This window comes from Melozone crissalis, unplaced genomic scaffold (genome assembly GCF_028551555.1).
Source record: "Melozone crissalis strain CALT ecotype California unplaced genomic scaffold, PUWL_Pcris_2 ptg000023l_1, whole genome shotgun sequence".
NCBI lineage: Eukaryota > Metazoa > Chordata > Aves > Passeriformes > Passerellidae > Melozone > Melozone crissalis.
This window is the reverse complement of record NW_026535801.1, coordinates 34,996,642-35,015,975: the sequence shown is the minus strand read 5'-3', so window position 1 is coordinate 35,015,975 and position 19,334 is coordinate 34,996,642. Positions and strand designations below refer to the sequence as shown.

Sequence of the window (19,334 nt, the reverse complement as noted above, 5' to 3'; positions counted from 1 at the left end):
TTGCCTGGACCCAGGCAAAGGGGAGACAGAGAACTGATTCCTCCTTTCCCCAGCTGAGAAAGCCAGGCAGCACCACATTGTGCCACCATGGCACTCATGCCTTGCAAAGATATTTGACCCTCCTAAGCAGCCAGCAGGTGGGCAGCAAGAAGCAGTGCTGGCATTTACAGCGAGTGCCAGATTTTGTCAGGACAGGCTCCTTTCTCAAGGCATGGCCACTGAAAGAAGAAATTTTCCTGAACCAAACACTCAATCTCTCCTTAGAGGGGACAGGGGAAGGAAAACCTAACTTACTGAAGATTTGGTTTACAGTATGATGGATTTTTTTTTATTAAAAAATTGTATAAACATAGGACTAGTACTGCCACTACTAAGTTTATATTCAGAAGGATTTTTGTAATTCAGAATTTAGATGAGAAATTAATACAGTACATTAGAACTTAGTGAATTTCTTTGAGAAATTTTCTTGAAAGCTGTTTTTTTGGACAAGTATAAAGGCATGAGGAAATTAAAAAATAAGCACCATTGTTTTCTTCAAGAGCACTTCAAAGGGTACATGTCCAAGAAGGAGACAGGAGAAAAGTACTCACCATCAAAATACAAATTCCAAATACACTGCTCCCAAGCTGGACACAGGCACTAACACCCAATTCTGGGAGCAGAGGGGTTTTGAAAGCTTAAAAAGACAGGAAAGAAAATCTTTCTGGAGGTCAGGTTTTTCACATTTGTATTATGCTTTGCCTAACACACTCTGGAAGGGTGAGCAGACCAGAAGGGCCACAGCCATTCTCTGTGGGACCAAAGATGGGTAAGGAAGGGAGAAGGTTTCAAGAGAGAGCCATTTTAACACTGCTCAACTACTGAATAACATCCCAAAGAATCTTATTCATGCAGTCAGACTATTTAAGCAAAGGATTATTAATTATTACTAGAGTATCTATTAATAATTATTAGAATCCTGCACTTCTCTGACCAAAAGGCTTTGCTTCACAGGCAATTCAGGACAGGGACTTTGACATAGTCTTAGGTTCCAACAATCCAGGGATTGAGGATAATCAGGCTGTCCTTGACAGATCATTTCCTTATAAAGATACACAACACACAGTTCTGTTAGAATTCATTGACATGTTTTAATGTATATTATGTAGCATTTAACAACTTTATGTGTGTAAAGAATCATCTGTAAAATACCTACGGGACTTGCTGTCCCTAAGGCACAGGGAAAAGAAGCTGGGAAGGGAAGAAAGACCTTTAATATGAATAACCACAAATTTAGCTGGAAGAATAAATGCAGAGGAAGGAAAAAAAAAAACTCAAAACTACCAAACAAAACTCAAAACCAGACATAAACAAAACCAAAAATAAAATCCACTCCAAAATATACTGACCAACCAAAAGGTAAGCCTTGGAAGTCAGAAACAAGTTCCACCCTGAGTCAGAACTTTCTAACAAAAGATTCATTATCCATACAAACAGAAAAAGAAGAAGTACCCCAAAAACCCACTACAGCACATCTGAAACTGAATTGGAAAGAGTACACAAAGGAAAAATAAGATTCAGAAAGTAAGTGCTGGAGACACCATACCCACTAACTACAGAAAATGAGATGCCTCTCAGCAGATCACAAGTCCCAAAGAAGAGATTTTTCTCAACAGTACCAAACACATGATGGTATCATTTGGCATTGGAAAAAAAGCACAGAACTAAATATGAGGAAAAAATAACTATGCCTGGCTTCTAAACAAGTTTTAAAGGAAAGAATGAATTAAAGGCACCAAAGTCAATGGAAAATGAGTTGACAGAAAAACTTTGTAGCAGAGATTGTGCCAAACAGGTCTATTTAATAAAGTAATAGCTCCTAGGAAAAATAAATTCAGGAGGCCTAATCTATTTAAATTACATGTAGTATTACAGAGGAAACTGATAAAGCAGAGACAATAAAGATTAAGAAAATTCAAATTTTAAAGATGTAACTACCATTCAATTTATTCTCAGAAAAGCTACAGAAATGCCATTCTTTATCATTTCCTTATATGGGAAATGGTATTTGCACTGATAAAAACTTGTATGGAAAACTTAATTTCATGTGGCTGCAGCAGATAACAGATAGATAGAAGAGCTACTTAATCTAGAGAAAAACTTTACCACAAACCCATGTGTCTGTAAGTTTTCCACAGTCAGCAAAGCTGGAGGCCAGTAGATATCACAACCAGATTTTACAACTGCTGTTCAGCATGCAAGAAGATAACCAGCAATTTAATTAACATGAAATAAAGTTTGACACAGTTATAAAAGCATTATTTCCTGTAAGAAGAAGGGACTGGACTGAATGACCCAGAGTCTGTCCTTTCAGCCCTCAGGCACATTCAAGCAGTGCACAATGCAATGAGCTGCATCCTTCCCACAAACATTCCATTATTTTACTGATAATTACTGCTATTTAATACCAAGGTACCTGAGTGGCTGAGATTCAGTGGCAAACAACTGGAATAGTTTTTTAACCAGACTTTACTTTCAGAAGCCTGTTAAGAAGCCCTCTTAGGATCAAGAATTTTTCCTTAAGATTGAAAGGATCTGGAAAAAGTCCACTTACTAGTACTTTATTTCCAAAGATTCCAAAGAATAATTTACAGTCAATTTTATGTCCTGCTATGTTTTATATGGGAGTTTGTCTCATAACATCAAACATATGTGAGAACCCATGTTCCTTATAGAAGCCATGCCTGCATCTAAGCTATGGATGTCAAACATCTTTCAGAAGTTTTAGAGTCACCACTATGAGGAGGTAACTGCAGACATGAATCAAATAATGACACAGAAACCAAGTCCTGATTCTGCAAACAGCAGAGTCCCAAGGTTAATAAGTTATGAGCAGGATTAGAGCTGAGCCTGCCCACGTCATGCACCAGGACTTTCCTACTGTTCATATCAAGAGCAGTCAGTTCATCACACACACACCAGGCTGGGCAGGTGTGACAGAGCTCAGGACACTCTGCTGCCCTTCTGCAGCATGCACACACCAAATATTCAGAGGGACAACAAAGAGCCCCACCAGACCCCTGTGATGTCAAGCCTCATGCTTTAGAATCATCACCACTGATCTAAACCATGCCTGAATTCACACATTGCCTGACCAGAGCTGAAAAATCATCTCAGGGTCTCCCATCCCCAATTATTCCATATGTTACAAATGGGCTAAACTGTCTCTTGCTTAAAAGTAATCTACATTTCATTGCATACTGGAAAAGAGGACAAGAAAAAGAGTTACTGAAAGAATACTTAATTATACTTACATCTATAATTCTTGATCTTTATGGAATGTTACAATTTTAGGCTTTCACACTGCTATGGACCAAGGAAGACAGACACAAACCCAGTTTTTAACACTGTCTAATATTTCAACAGAAAAGGCCAGATAAAAAGCTGATTGTGTTCTGAGTTGGGACAGCTTCCACTAATATTTTAATATGCAGATCTTAATAAAGACTACTGCTCTTTGTGCCTTTCAAATCAAACTTTGCAGTGTCAGAAAACACAAGATTATGTAGCCATTAATGGCATGGCATCATGGTCAATGATGAACAGCCAACTGTTGGGATATCATACATTGCATGAACTGAGTTAGCCCAGTAACACCATTTATTCTTTCCATATTACTGCTTTAAGAATTTAGTCTAATGGTACCATTTGAAGCTCAGAAATCTTCCTCAGAACATGGTATGATTTATTCTTCTGTATTTAATTCATTACTAGATAAGCTCAGTCTGGACTCAGTTCCTTCTCCCAGTAACAGGAATGTTCACATAAAAACAAGTGTTCCTCTCCAGAAGCCAATACTTGAAACTAGAGCAATACAAAACATCCCCACATGAAGTATAAGAATGAACATCACAACATTTCTTTAAGTTAACACAACAGTTTGTGTGGAAGATTCACATCCTTTTGTTAGCCCACAAGTCTAACCAGACTGCAGCAGCTTCCACAAAGTCACTTCACAGCTTTCCAAGCACTGGGAGTCCTTTCCCTCCTCCAATCCACACCTCAGGGATGACATCTCAGAGCAGTGCTGGCACTGCTTTGTGCTACAGCTTTAAACCCTTAAAAGAGCAGTTTATTTTTCTTTCATGACAATAATGCAATGTGCAACCAAACTAGCAGCTAGAAGCCTTTTTAGAGATTAAGTGCAATGAAAATGCAGAAAAGATCACTTTGATGTGCTTGAAACAAAGAAGAAAGCACAACACCTAAACTAAGAGACTAATAATGTGTTATCTTCATTACAAGTAATAATTAATGACTCATTACAGTCAATTCTAGTAGTAAAAACAATATCAGTAGATACTTTGAGTATCTAATTGTGATTTTACCAATTTCTGCCACTAAAACAAGAAAATAATTCAGTTTCCCTTGGTTTTCTCTTAGAAACCATTAGGCAGAAGTTCTTGTTCAGAAAGAGTCTGACTTCCCAAGTGGCAGAAGGATAAGGAGCCATGAGCTGCAAAAGGCAAAGCAGGTTTTATTGTGAGTCTGGGTGTGCCAGTGTGTGTAACTCTGCTAACCAACCCAGCTGCATCTGAGGGGAGACATAAAGTGGTGAAGGCTCAGTTCTTGCTTTAAGCTATGGAATAGATGGAGTGGATTACAAAAGAAAGGGAGAAAAGGATTCTAATCCTAGCAGCAAGTTGTGCTCTTTTTAAACACCTACAGAGCACACTGAACCTGAAATGGAGCTCTTCATCCAAAAGACCGAGGGATTAAAAATGCTTTAAAGGAAAAAGGCTTTTTTCTGTACCTTCTGTTGAAATGCTTCAAATCATGCTCTGATAACATGGACAGGAATTCTCCACAAACTGATTTACCCATTTTGCTACTGCCTCATTAGGGTACAGAAACTCAGCATTTGATCTAAGCCAGCAATTTCCCAATGCCTCTCAAAACTCCTGCTGTATCTCCACAAGAACACACCAAATTCTTCCCAGCTCACTTAGAACATGGAGACAGATGGAAATCTGTCTGTGGATCCAGCACTGGTCAATGATGCAGCAGCTCCCAGCTTCTCAGCACCAGCAGGAGGCTGTGATGCCCAAAGCTGTGACAGGACTGTGAGAACACTCCTCAATCTGCTGCTGGCAGAAGCACTGGAATTAGTGTGAACTTCACTCACCAGCTGCACACCAACAGCCTTTTCCAGACTCAGCTGCACTAAAGAAGTCACTGATCTCACTTCCAGTCACCATTTCCTCCATCTGCCAGTAAAACTGCTCCTCCAAGTCTCCCAATAGATGCTTCAATTTGATAGAATAAGAGACCTACATCTTACACAGATACCAGTGCAGGAAGTGCTCCCAGGAACAGCTCATTCAGCAGAGCAGAGGAGGTGGCAGAGGGCAGGAACAAAAAGCCAAGGATATGGCACCACCATGGCCTCTTTCACAGCAGCAGGTATTGCATCTATTTATGTCTTGCTTCACTTAACATAAATTAAAATGCTTTAGTTGGATACCTACAGCAAAGTATCACACCTCACTTGGCTGAGAACAATTCTCTCAAAGACTGTGGCAGGTTAAGTGCTAAGCAATTATACAGAACATTTTCTAGAAAAGTACAAAACTCAGGACTGGATTTTTGCTAAACCAAATCCAGCAATGGTATCTTCTATCTCTATGTATTTTAGAGGTTATATTTTGACTCAGAGATGCAAGCTACCCAAAATTATACTTTCAAAAAGAAGGAGCAACTCTGCTATGCTATACAGTCACAGCTTTAAAGATATTTATGGCATTTGTCCTGACAAGCTTTAGCCTTCAGACAATTCTATACTCTACTGGACAAAGATCCTTCATACATGGCAGTACACACTTGCTAACAAACCTTAGGAGGGGGCAGAAAAGTTAAGAGTGCTAAATAAGGGACAGAATTCCATTTTATACACAAATTCAAGTTACAGATTACAGAATAATAAGAGCTGATGTTGGGAAGGAGAGCAAAGAACAAAAACTCAGCAGATGAAAAAAGATAGGGGAACAATGTAGTATATGAATGTTCATGCAGAAACCAATGGCTGCTTAGAGGTAATGCCCCATTTCCTTACAGAGATCCAAGATAAGGAGGAGAAAAGCAACCCTGGAATAAGCATCCCACAGGCATCTCAAATCTACACTGCTTCAGCAGCCTGGATCTGAACATGCAATAACCAATATTTTTGGAAACATAATTCTATAGATTGGAGAGAAGTACATATCAAAAAATGACATATTGACAGGATTCTCATAATACACACATTAAACTGCAGGAGACTGACTTGTGCACAAGAGCAGCAGTGCAGGCTGTTCTGTAATTAAGGCTGCTGCCCTTCATAAATCTGTTTCCAGACACTATTTCCTCTAAAATACCTCTTCAACAAGTTATGAAATCAAAATAAGATTACAGGCAGGCCCAAAGTGCCATTTTCCCAGCAATATTTAATCATCATCTGTTGCTGACTTACCATCTCCCAGAAAGAGCTTTCCAGCACCAAAATCTCCTGACACTGTTACACAGCACATTCGTCCACACCTCCAGGAAAAGCCAAGGAGGACACAGCAAGAACACCCCAGCTTTGATGGGCTCCCACAGATGCTGCCTATCACCACACCGAGGCACTCACATTGACTCTCCTCGCCTAAAGAATCCGGTGTGAACGCCCTCATTATTCAGGTCTAGCACTGCCAACGACTCCTCTTTCCCATCACTGAAAGGCTCCACGTGGAATGCAGCGTTTAAAACCCCCACCGGGTCATTTCTATGGCCTTTCCTAGGCGGGATGGACACGGGGAAATGCCACTAAAATCCCGCGTGGCTCAACACCTCTGCAGCCCAGGGAGGGCAGGATTACAGATATTCTCCCACTCCTATGGAAAGCTGCTTAGCTGTGACACCCATGAATCACAGCGCCTCGTATGTACCGGCTGCTGCTGAACTCTCCTCGTATCTCTGAAATGACAATTCCAGCACGCTGAAAAATTTCAGACGCCAATCACTTCAGCTAACCAGGACATCCAAGGTGGTTCATATTGTTATCCAGGTAGTAAAAGTTGGAGCATAGACATCTAGCTCACCGAGTCTGAACCGTGCTGTCAATATATTTAAAAGATTTTTATTTTGCCACATTTTAGCCAATTCAAAGTTTACGTTGATCCATTACCTACAACTCAGAGAACATGGTGTCAAAAGGCTGATTTTCCCTAAAGTGTCCAAAAAATGCAACTGTAGCAGTTACTTTTAAAGGTCTGGAGCAGAGCACCTTGAAACTTTAAACACATAAACGTATTTAAAAAGATGTGGTTGCTACATCTCTCAGTCAAATTAACTCTGGGGAGAAGTAGGTTTGTGAAAGTGGTGATACAAAGACATGAAGGTGAATTAGCAGAGGCCACTGTAGCAAACTGACTTTCAATGGATAAACCCCAAAGCCAGGGATTTGCGTTGTACCAGAGCTGAGCCTGGAGCACTGGACCCAAAGCATCCAGCTGGTTTGAAGCTGTTCACGGGCTGACTTTCACCAAGCAGTACAGAATACAGACTGTGGTGTAAGGCAAATATACTGAAATAGGAGAAGAAATGAAAGCCAAAAAGTTTAGTAGAAGAAAAAATGCAGAGGCAGAATTGTGTTTATGATGAGAATGGTTCTACTACTCTGCTCTGTCCCCTCCACTTTTCCTTTATTCCTCTTAACAGACACACAAAATTAAAATACAAACAAACAACCACTGCAGCAGATGTAGTGGCTGACCCTCCCCAAATCTTTAATAAATAATTCCTGGAGCACTGCTGACAAACCTAACCCAGTACACTGCACACCCCTCAAAATTATTGATATTTCGTCAAATCTGGTTTTACTCACTAGAAAAGTACTAGTTGATCTTGACAGTTTTCTAAAATAAAGAGTGGTCAAGAAGTGCAGTTACAAGTACTACATTTTTGATCTCCCAAGAATTGAATGGACACAAATCTTCACATTATTTTTGCCATTGGGATTTCGGTAAATTGAGAAGCAATAAGTTATTTAATTTCTACAAAATACTCAAACCCTTGACATCACAGTACTTACTGCAAAACAAAGGCTTAACATCAGGTGCATGCCAAGCCAATGGAAGACTGTCACAAAAAATGTGTTTCCATTGCCATTTCTATCTCCTGAATAGCAATTTATTTGAAAAAAAAAAAAACCATTTTGAAAAATAATCAGAACTTAATTTTACCTTTCACTTCAACAGTAAATAAACATCCCTAATTTAACATTCACAAGACATACTGCCCTGTAAAATTGCTGCTTAACATTCAGCCAAAGAGCATGTCTTAAATACATTACTCCTTGTGGAAGACAAGACACGAGAAAGCAACACCATTAAAAATTGCAGGTTAATACCTCAGTGGAAAAAGGCCAGTGTCAGACACTGCAAGAGAAAAAACCCAACACGTTCCCTATTCTGCTTTGGGCAAACAAGATCTCTTCGGTTTCAGATCAGTGAGAAAGGGGCATCAAAATTTAAAATTAAAGACTATTAGCAAATCTATGCCAAGATAAATAACAAACACTAAGGCAGGCTGTACTATGTGGCAATGCACCCTAAGCAAAGCGTGCACCACTCTTTTTGCTTTTTTTTCCATCACCTCCTAATCCAGCTTTCTATGGGCATCACACAAATCCATCAACATGTAGGATGTGTGCAAATCTCTTCACGTGAATAACCTGAATAATTCTTAGACCCCATATAAGAAACAGCTATTCCTCACTTCTTTTTCTACCTCGTTCCATCTTCCCCATAAAGTGAAACCCTTCTTCGGTGCTGAAAACTCATTTTAAAACGTTTTTAAAAGAGATGGTAAAAACCAGGCCGTGACGTAGTTGGCTCTCAAGTCTACTTACACTTTACACTACAACATGGTAGATATACCCACACACAAAATTATCCAACATGCGGCAGAAATTTGAAGAAAATGGAAACATAATAGACGAAGAGCCCTGCGTCCCACACCGGCCAGCCCTGGCTATATTAGGGAAGGGGAAGGGCCGGGCTGGCCCCGCCGGACCGTGACCACCGGCCGGGCTGCACCCCCCGGCCCCGCGGCCGCGCCCCCCCTCCCTCAGCGCTGCCCCCGCTCTGCGCACTGCGGGCGCGGCCCCCCCTCCTCCCTCAGCGCACTGAGACCCCCGCCCGCCGGAGCGCCTTCCCCGGCGGCATCCCGGGCTCCTCACCGGGGCGGAGCGCTCCTTCCCGGGCTCGTTCCCGGGACGCCGCGCCCGGCGGGTGGCGGCTCCTCACACACGAGGGGCGCCGAAGCCAGCGCCGAGCGCCGCTCGGGTTCCTCCTGCTGCTGCCGCGGCGGGGAGAGAGGCCCCGCCCCCTGACTGCCTCACCAATGGCTGCGCGGAGCGCTACTGATTGACAGCCCCGCGGACCAATAAACGTCGCGACGCCCTCCCCCCGGCGCTGCTGCGGAGTGGTGCCGCTCGGCGCTTACGCGAAACTGAGCCCGCCCGGAAGGCGACGGCCAATCGGAGGGCACCGCCGCTTTGACAGACAACCATGAGCACCAGTAAGAGCGGCGCACCGGCACCGCAAGGCCCGCCCTCTGCGTGCAGCCCATGGCCGCGGGCAGATGGAGCGATCCCGCGGCTGTGGCAGTGCGGGATCTTAGCGGCCTCCGCTCCGTGCTCCGGCCGCTTTCCCTTCACCCGCGCCTGAGCTGCTCCCCTGGTCCCGGGCGTGTGGTGTACCCCGAGCAGAAGCTCCCCGGTTCCGCTCAGTCCCCGCGCCAGCGCTCCCGCAGCCGCACGGCCCCCGCACCCTGGTGGGGCAGGCTGGGATCTGTAGTCGCGGCTTGTCCGCGCAACCTCTCGTTCTCCCGGCTCCTCACCCCGGCCTTCACCGTTCTTCCCAACCCCGAGAGCCGGCGGCACTGCCCCGTCCAGCCTGGCCCTTAGAGCGCCATCCTCGCCTCCCTCCGTCCCCAGCCCCGCTTCCCGCTTCCCGCCCCTCCGGCTCCCTCAGCCCGCCCGCTCTAGTGGATCAGGGACCGGCACAACGCACGGCCAGGGGGGAAGATGATTTTAAACCCGCTACTGAGGAAACGGGACCAGGGGCGAGAAGGACGGAGAAGACAAAAAATAAGGAAAAAGCGGTGCCCGGGCCCAAAAGCGCTTCCCGTCCGTGACCTCTGGTCATGCGTCACTTCCCGGCGGCCGTTCGAGCGCGGAGCCCGCGGCCGTGAGGGGGTGCCCGGGCAGGGACGCGCCCGGCGCCGCTCGCCAGGCGGGGACCAGCTGCCAGGTGACTGCTGTTTGTCACCAGCCCCGGCTTGTGACAGGTTTCACTTCTTGCGCTTGCTGCTGCTGGGTCGTCGCATGGTGCGCTCAGGTAAATCTGCGATTGCAGCTGCAGGGGTTTGCGTAAGTAAAATAAAAAACTTGCCCCCAGGCAAGTGTCAAAGTGTGCGCTTCCCTCCAGCACGGTACAGCGGCCTGTGGAAAAATGTTCTATGCTGAACAATTGTGTGGTGTCTTTTTCTCCGTCTGATTGCTTTCTCTTGTAGTGTTCTTTAACATGCTGTGTTCTGATGGGTAGATTTTCAATTCTTTGTTATCCCACTGGTGGCTTCACAGAACAAGAAAGACAAGGAGCGGCTGGAGAGGGTCCAACAGAGGCCACAAGGTGATGGGGGGTCTGGAGCATCTCTTTTAAGAGGGAAGTCTGTGGGAGCTGGGTCTGGTTAGTCTGGAGAAGACTGAGAGGGATCTCATTAATGCACATTAATATCTCAAAGGTGGATGCCAACAGGATGGTGCCAGACTCTTTTCAGTGGTGTCCATCAGCAGGATGAGGAGCAACGGCCATAAAATGAAACAGAAGTTCCACCTCAGCATGAGGGAGAACTTCTTTACAAAGATGGCAGAGCACTGGGACAGCTGCCCAGGAAGTCGTGGATTTTCCTTCTCTGGAGACATTCCAAAGCCACCTGGATGTGTTCCTGTGTTACCTGCTCCAGGTGACCCTGCCTTGGCAGGGGAGTTGGATGGGATGATCATCTCCAGAGGTCCCTTCCAACACAAAATCCATTCTGTGATTTTGCAAAATAGTTGATTAATCAATCGACCAAGATGTTCTTAGAGCTTTGAATTCCCTGTTAAGTTTTATTGAACATGCAGTCATGGAGCAGTTAAGTCCATCTAGAAGAAATTTATGAAGCAAAACCCTTAGTGGAAAGACTCATTTGTCTTAGGCATGTGCTGCTGAGCTGCATTAAGGGGCTATACTTAGTGGCCTGTAAAAATAAGCAGTGGGTTTATATTATGTAATCAGCTTGTGTTGACAAACAGCTATTGGAAAACTTAAAGTAATCCCTGAACTTGTCATCAGTCTTGCACCCAAATTTCCAATAAAGAAACACCCCCAGGGATAATATCTTCAACAAGCTGGGTCTCAGTTGCTGCCTCTGGAACGATCAGGGCCTATAGTGAGATGCAGTATAGCAGTGATTAGAAAGAAATTCAACATTGTTTTTTTAAAAAATTTATTTTATTGTTTGCATTGCCCATACCCCTCAGTAGCTAGTTACTTTTCCAGATCATTTATGATTGATTGAACATGATAGAAGTTGGAGAAGATTACTTGGAAATACTGCTGATGTTGTTTCTCTCATGTAGGAGCTGTCTACTTGTTTGAATTTAAAAAAGTTTCAGTGCAATTTTTTTATATGGTAGCTCAGTTTTCTTGGAAGTTTGAGAGACTTTTTCAAAAGTTTTCCTGGAAATTATAGTTACTTTACAAATATATTTATAAAATTTATTCTGTTTTAAATCAGTTTTGCAAAGTAGTGGGAATTGCATCAAATAGTTATAAGTACATTGTTGTAGAGCCCTTCAAAAAAACTTCATCAGAGTGGAAAAATGGGAATCACTTTTACAAAACACATGGTGACTCCCATCAAATAAAAGCATTTATCCTTGTGTGCATGGGTTCTTCACTTCACAATTTTTTTGGTTTTATGCCCTATGAATGAATCATGATGGAGGTCCATGAATCTTCCTCATCCCTGCTTTTAAACCTTTTATTTACCTTAAATTATAAATACCTTATATTTATTAAATGATAGTGGATCATTTACCACTACCTAGTCCTGAGATGCTTAAGCAACTTTAGATTAATAGTTACTGAATTTGGTAGTTTGACTATTTCATCCCTGATTTCCTTTAAAACACTTGAGTAAATACTCTAGAGTTTGAGTTTTTTAACTTGTGAGGCTTGTGCAGCTGAATGAAGTCTCTGAATGAAAAGCTAGGTCTCCACACAAAACCTTTTAGGTTTATTTTGTCTGAAAAAAATGCAGCTGCAGAACTGGTGATGTGGAGATGTGGGAAGGTCAGTGTGATCTGTATTACAGCACATGAAGGACACAGAAAAAGCCATGAAAAGTTGTAATTAGGGAATACATGCACTGGTCTTTCTTCCTTACATCTTCTAAATCTGCAAGGACTAGAACAACAGATACAATCTGATCTTCTGCTATACTGACTAAATCCTTTTTAAAAACAGATTATTTTTATTTCTTGACATTACTACAGTGTGTACATAAGTACTCTGTCTCAAAACATACATGGCCACCACTGCCACAATCATTGTATATGTTGTTGTAATATCCATTGTTCACCACATTGGAATTCTTTAATTATTCACCTAGTCTGTAATTATTCACCATTCATTTATTCAATCATTCACCTAGAGAAAAAAACTAAACAAAAACTTGTACATATCTGGGAGTTAGTGCTTTCTGTTTTGCTGCTTTCCAAGATTGCAAAGTCAGTTTTAATTGTGTTAATGACTGATGCAGAAACATTTTTCATTGTAGTATTGCTGTGTGCTGATGACTCATGTGCATCCTCTAATTCAGATCTGTGCTTCTGAATCTGCATGGTTCCTGTTCAGTGTTTCAGTGAAAGGATCCTGTCATGATCTTGTTCAACAGAAAGTTAATTATGTTAACATTTCATTCTCATATTGTCACTCACAACAAGCTGTGTAGGGAGCTGATCACAAGTACATCATTATCTCTGCATTTATAGAATGGAAAATTATCAAAGAAAATGAGTCACAAACTTTCTTTAGAGGTGAATCTCAGAACTGAGTGTTCAACAGCTTTGGGCCCACCAATCCTGCAGCATTGTTGACTTGTGTGGCTCTACAGAAATGTTTTAGTTTTTGTCTTTAGTTTTTGTTTGTACTTAAGTACCTGCCTACTTAAGCAGGCTTAAGTACCACACCCTAATCAACTTGTAAAGGAAATACTGTGCAATGGAAAATATTGTGATAGAACTGAAGTGATTATGGTGATTTTCCCAACAGTTAGAATTGGAGCATTCATGTTTGCTCATTTGAGAGCAGAAGCAGGTATTTATTTACTGGAGCTTTATGGTTTTTTTTCTGGGAAATGCTTGTGTTGGGCACACAGGGGCTTTCCATCTTGTGTTAAGCAGAGCTCTGTGGTGGACATGCATGAAAGAGCCTGGTACTCATCAAGTTCTTGGATCTGCTGCTGAGTGTTCCAGAGGCCCAAGGTATAGGAATATTGTTTCTGTAAAGCTGTACCAAAGATTCCACTCAGGAAAATGGGGGACTGATTTTTCTTTTATTTTTTCTTTTTTTTTTCCCACTTCCCTCAAAGTGGGCATATTTTCCCCTTTTTTTCTGATTTAATTTTTAGGATTAAAAATTTAAACAACAGTTAGTTCCATTATCAGAAGTTAAATAACCAGGTTTTTTTCCCTGGAAATCTTCTGAAAAATGTTACTAAAAGAGTTATATTTCAGTGTCCATGAGTAAGCTCGATTTGAATGGCAAATAACTTCCTTCCATGAATAGGGTGTTTGCTAAAATAATTATTTCATAGTGTAAAGGGAGAGACACGTGTTGCCATCTTCATCCTGGAATATAACTGGCCTAATGCTGTTAGACACAGTAAAATATTCTAAATTAGTTAGAATATTTTATGGATACTGAGGTGAGGGACTTCTCCTTCAGCATCTGCACAACTTTATGCTTTCTAGAAAGAATTCTCAAACCTCAAGGAAAGCTGTGTAGATATTGATTATTCCAAGATGAAGTGATGAGTGTTGTTCCATCAAGCTTTATTCTCTATTCTGCCATGCAGGTAAGGTACCTTATTTCTGTTTTGTTTCCCTCTGGTTCAGCATGGCCAGTGCTCTCCAGGAAACCCCTTCACTCAAGGCCTCTCAGTTAGAGGATGTTGATGCAAAGCTCTCCTTCCTACCTGAAAGGCTGAGAAAGAAACTGCTTCCTTTTCAGGAAAAGGGCATCCTATTTGCACTTCAGAGGAGTGGCAGGTAAGATCATTGTGTTCAACTACAGTAGCACATGCTAAATATAGATGTGAAAATAAAGTATGCAGGTATTATGTAGAAAAATCATCAACTTATGTTTCTATAGTGGAAAGTAAGATTGTGATGCTAAAAATAATTACTTTAGGTAAACATTATTTTTTGCAAAGGTTATTCAATACCAGCAATCTCAGGTGAGTTATGTTGCAGAAATCTTTCATAAACTGTAAGGTAACATGGTTTAAAATGAGTTGTGGAGGTTTTTTCCACAGAGGATGAAGAGATTTAATAATAATAAATTTAATAATGCATTATGCAAAAGAGAGTTGTAGTATCAAATTTCTCATGTGAAAGGAGGTTGATATCAGTAGGACCATCATTTTTGTTATGTTAATGGAGAATTCCTAAAATAAGTTAATTCACATTTGATTCTTTAGGTTTTAATGGCGTGGTAGAGCTGTTAAGGGAATGACTAACAGATCTTGATGCATCTGTGTGGTTCTATTTTAAATTTGGTACAATTGTGGAGTGTAATCAGGGTGTTCTGGAGCTCACTGAGCTGCAGCAGCAGAGGAGAAGCCTTGCAGAGTGCTCAGTTAGCCAGGGCAGTGGCTGATGGAGAAGGCATTCAACAGTTAAGTACCTGCTCAATCAAAAAACAAAAACCACAGTTTATGCAGCAGAGGCTGGAAATATTTTGCTGAGTAAGAGCCTGTTAGTGAGTTACAGGGTTGAAAAGGAGAGGGGGAAATGCTATTTCCACATTTATAAATTTTAGGAAATGTGGGCAATTGCAGCCTAAAGCTGTGAAACCACTGTATGCTGTTGTTTTGGAAAGAAATGATGCTGGGGAGGGCTGGCACAAATAGAATTACTGTAGCCTGTGTGGGAAAGATGGATGAAATTAGTTCCTGATTATTTCAGTTCTTGCTGAGAAGGAGAGGCTTAGGGCCTAAGGGGGTTGCTCACTCATGTTTGTGATTGTTCTCAGGGGAAAAGAAATGTGCATCTTTCCCTCTAAAGGTGAAAAATTAGAAAGGAAATTTTTATCAGCAGCTCTTGGAATTAGATGGAACTTTTAATCTATTAAAATCTCTGCATTTTTTCTCTTTGATTCTTTTCCTTTGACCAAAACCCTTTAGCAGTGCTGTCTCAGGGAGTGAACAAACCATCTGTTTTATGCTGCTGGTTTCAGTGGCAGAACAGAAAGATGAGTCCAGCCCTTCACATGAGAGCCTGAGATTTGATATGCTTTATGCTGAATTGGCATTAACTGCTGCTGACCACCAGCCCTATCAGACATTTTGTTGCTGAGAATGGGTGGATATCATTTTAATAGACAGCCAAGACTTTGGTACAATATTCAGCAAAGCCTGTGTTAGAGTTGAATTTAATAAATCCAAAGCCCTTGGCTGCCATAGAATATGCAATTGAGGTGTATATTTGTGTATACAAATAGTGAAATAACAGAAGCCATTAAAATTAACAAAACTACACATTTAATTAGGCTAGGCTAATGGATGTGTTTGAAAGTGGCATAATCTTCTGCAGGCTGTTGTATAATATAGAATTTCCTTGGAAAGCAGCTGAACTGTTCCAGGACTGGATAAATTTTTATCAGATGTTTCTTTCTTCTTTTTGTTGAAGTAGTAACAATTGCCTGCAGTAAATATTCAGAAAGGTTTTACCTATTCTAATGACTCTGCCATGGAAGGAATTCTGTTTTTTTCATTGCGTTTATGGGTTTATGTTCATTTTTTTCTTTAAGTCTTTCACTACCAAGAGTTTTGCATAACCCAGCAGTGATGGTTTTCATGTGACATGCATATGAAATAATGTTCATCATGATTGCAAGAAATCTTGCTGCTTGGCACAGCAAATTCTATGTGTAAGCTGGGTCACATTGAGGAATTGTGAACACACTCTCAGCCAGCTTCTATATAAAGCAAAGTGTGTTAAGTCAGCCTTTCCCAAGGAATATTTTTTAAATCTGCCCCTTGCTGATGCAGATCTATTTCTCTTCCTGTCCCAAAAGAGAGAACAAGAGCCTCTGGTGCTTGTAGCTGAGTTTTCTTATTAGTTTGTCAGCCCTTGCCTCATAGAAGTCTTTCCCTTTTGTGTACTCCATAATGCTTTAAACCTTCTTTCAGCATTCCCAGTGGTATATTTTCTGTAAAGTGTCTTTTCTAATTTTAAAAAATATATAAACACAGGACTTGAAGTGAGCAATATGTGCATGTCTGCCCATCATTCTCCTTCCCCCAGGCTATGCTCTCCCTTCACAGGCATCACTCAATCCATGCTTTGCTGTGCTGGTAGGAAACTGCTGTAGAGCAAGTGTTGGCTGAAGAGATTCAATTAATATCATCTTAGATCAGACAAGAACCCAGCATGAAAAGGGACTTATTATTAGAACAAACTCTTATTTTTGCATGAAAGGGGCTGGGAGTGTGCTATTAATTCCCTTGTCTCTTCCCAAAGCATAAAATAAATATGCTGTTGTGGTTTGTATTTTTGATTCATTGGAAAATGAATCAAAGGCTTTTCCAGTAGATGCTCCAAAGGCATTATCTCATCTAACAGAGATTGCCTAACACTTTCCTAGGAAATGACAGTTCTAGAGCCAGCAAGACAGTGTGTGCTTCAACATAAGCTAACACACCTTTTATCTCAGAGCATGCCTTAAAGGTGCATAAGTGACTGGCTGCTTATTCCTTCCTAGAGATTATTCTTCAGACATGCTCTTTGGAATGGCTGCCTGGGGATGGATACAATTTATAGTGGTTGTTTGTAGCCTCAAACATTCATGTGCAGAAAAACTGGGTGCACACAACTTACAGCCATGAAGACCATTTCATTTTTGTGATTTTCTTTCAGTGAGGGTGTAAGTTACTTTTAAAAACAGCAATAATATGTATTTATTTATTTGTATGTGCTTTAAACTGTATCTTAAATTAAAACCAACCAACTTGTCCCTTCCAGGAATGTGACCTGTTAGCAGCAGGCTCAGGAAATGCTGAGGGTTGTTGGGGTCAGATGTGTGTGTGCTGTTGGGAAGTGGAAGTGAGCAATTCTCTGCTCTCTGCTGCTTCTTAGTCATGTTTGGGAAGATGTGGACAAATCCCCATTTCCTAAGAACTCAGGGTAGAGCTGAGGGGTCACCAGGTGTTGGTGAAGAGGTGGCAGTGTTGAAGCACAATGCTCTGGAAAAAGTGGTGGAAGTTTGGGTAAAATATCCAAGATACAGAGATCCATGGGCAAGTGACTCAATAGTGTTGATAAGGATGGTGTTCAATCTCATTTGAGCTCACATCTCTCTTTGAATATTGCTGATTTGTACTGCTGCTGTTCACTAATGTCATACTTGGAAAGTCACAGTTCTTTTTACCATCTACTCTTGTTTTATATTCTCTCTTTACAGAAGTGTGTGATGTCTGTCTAGTAATACAAACAATTTGTTCACCTGAGTACTCTGTAAAAGAGGCATGCTGTTGTTTGAAATTTATCTCTTGTGCTACTGGATATCACTAAATGCTTTATCAAGTTTTGTAATAAAAATTGCCAGCATGTGATTTGCAAGCATCCTTATTTAGCATTGCTTGTCTTGTAGATAGTATCTGTAAAAGATGCCTTCAGACACACAGATCTATTTCTTTCTAGGCATGCTGGCAGAACAATTTGTTTAAGCTGGATGCAAAAGAGGACTTGGAGATATTTACCACCAATGAAATAAGCAGTTCCATAATTGTATGCTCAAACTTTTTACTGGGGTGATCTTGTTTCCTCTGGAAGTTTGAGAGGTATTACATTAACTTAAATATTCAGGAGCATGTGATTTTTAATTTCCCATACATGCTGGCCTTATGCTGTTAGACACAGTGAAAAAAGAAAATGACCATGGATGGCAATATCAGGATGTTGCAGAGCTCACATCTGCCATTAAGAACAGAAGTTTTAATGCATCAGTTTTAATGCAAGGGCAATTGTTTTGTTAGGCAGTCCCTATCAAGAGCAAAAAAAAGTTTTATAGTGTTTATTTTTTTTTATAATGGGCTACAGAGAACAATTATGGCAGTGAAATCATTAGAGAATAAAGTGTGAATGTCCTCTGTTATAATGTTGAGTCAGTTGCCTACCCTTCAAAATAGTGCTTTTCCCATTGACTGTGTGTCTGATCTCTGGCAAGCTACACAGGAGGAGGAGTACATAGTTAGTTAACTCTTTGTTAATTAAACCAGACTATTACTTCAAAAATTACAAGTTTTTGTAGAAATTCATTCTCCCTCTCCTATCTTCAAAGTAGACCAGAAAACCAAAGGTTCAAATTATAATTTCCTTGAAGTTGATGAACACAGCTGAAAGATTCTTCAGTAGAAAGGCACAGCATTACAGTCTGCTGAGGGTTTAGCAGCTGGAGCACAGAATTGGCAGCCCTTGGGCAGGAAGCAAATAGAAATGTTTGGAATTCCCAGGCACAGCCCTTGGTAGGGCGAGGAATTTCTGATATAAGTCCTATTTCAATTCTTATGCAAATTTCTACACAAATTTCTTTAACTTTCTAGGATGTATTATCCATTGAGTAGTATGAAAGGTGTAATTTCCATTTGAGTTGAGTGTCTAAGGAAGCTATAGTTTTGGATTTTGGAAATAAGAGAAAATATGTTCAGTCCATGCACTGCCATGCACATTTTAGTTTCTGCTAGAGCCGTAGGCCCTTTTGTCTTACACTTTTCTATAACTTCTTTTCACTTTCACTCTTATTTTTGTCATCATTACTGAGTTTGCTTCTGGGTTTTATGTTCTCCATTAATCTTTCTTTCCCCTCTGTACAATGCAATTGTTGCTTTCTGTCTTGTATTGCCTTTCTAAGTTAGCAGAGCTTTTGTTTTACTTTGCTTTTACCTTTGCTATTTTTGATCTGTGATTACTGATTGATTTGCTCTTTCAGTAGTATTTCTAT

General features: G+C 41.1%; 2 protein-coding genes across 2 annotated transcripts in view; one reads left to right on the top strand and one right to left on the bottom strand.

The window, feature by feature from the left end:
- R3HDM1 (R3H domain containing 1) overlaps positions 1-9,358 on the bottom strand; it is a 79,667-nt gene extending 70,309 nt beyond the window's left edge. Inside the window, exon 1 of the mRNA XM_054278174.1 lies at positions 9,239-9,358. The gene's annotated coding sequence lies outside the window, so the exon portion shown is untranslated. The remainder of the gene's footprint in view (positions 1-9,238) is intronic.
- Positions 9,359-10,245: 887 nt separating this feature from the next.
- The window catches only part of ZRANB3 (zinc finger RANBP2-type containing 3), a 39,573-nt gene continuing 30,484 nt past the window's right edge, over positions 10,246-19,334 (top strand). Inside the window, exons 1-2 of the mRNA XM_054278172.1 lie at positions 10,246-10,400; positions 14,228-14,380. Coding sequence (XP_054134147.1) covers positions 14,229-14,380 — 152 coding nt within the window. The 5' untranslated portion in view covers positions 10,246-10,400; position 14,228. The remainder of the gene's footprint in view (positions 10,401-14,227; positions 14,381-19,334) is intronic.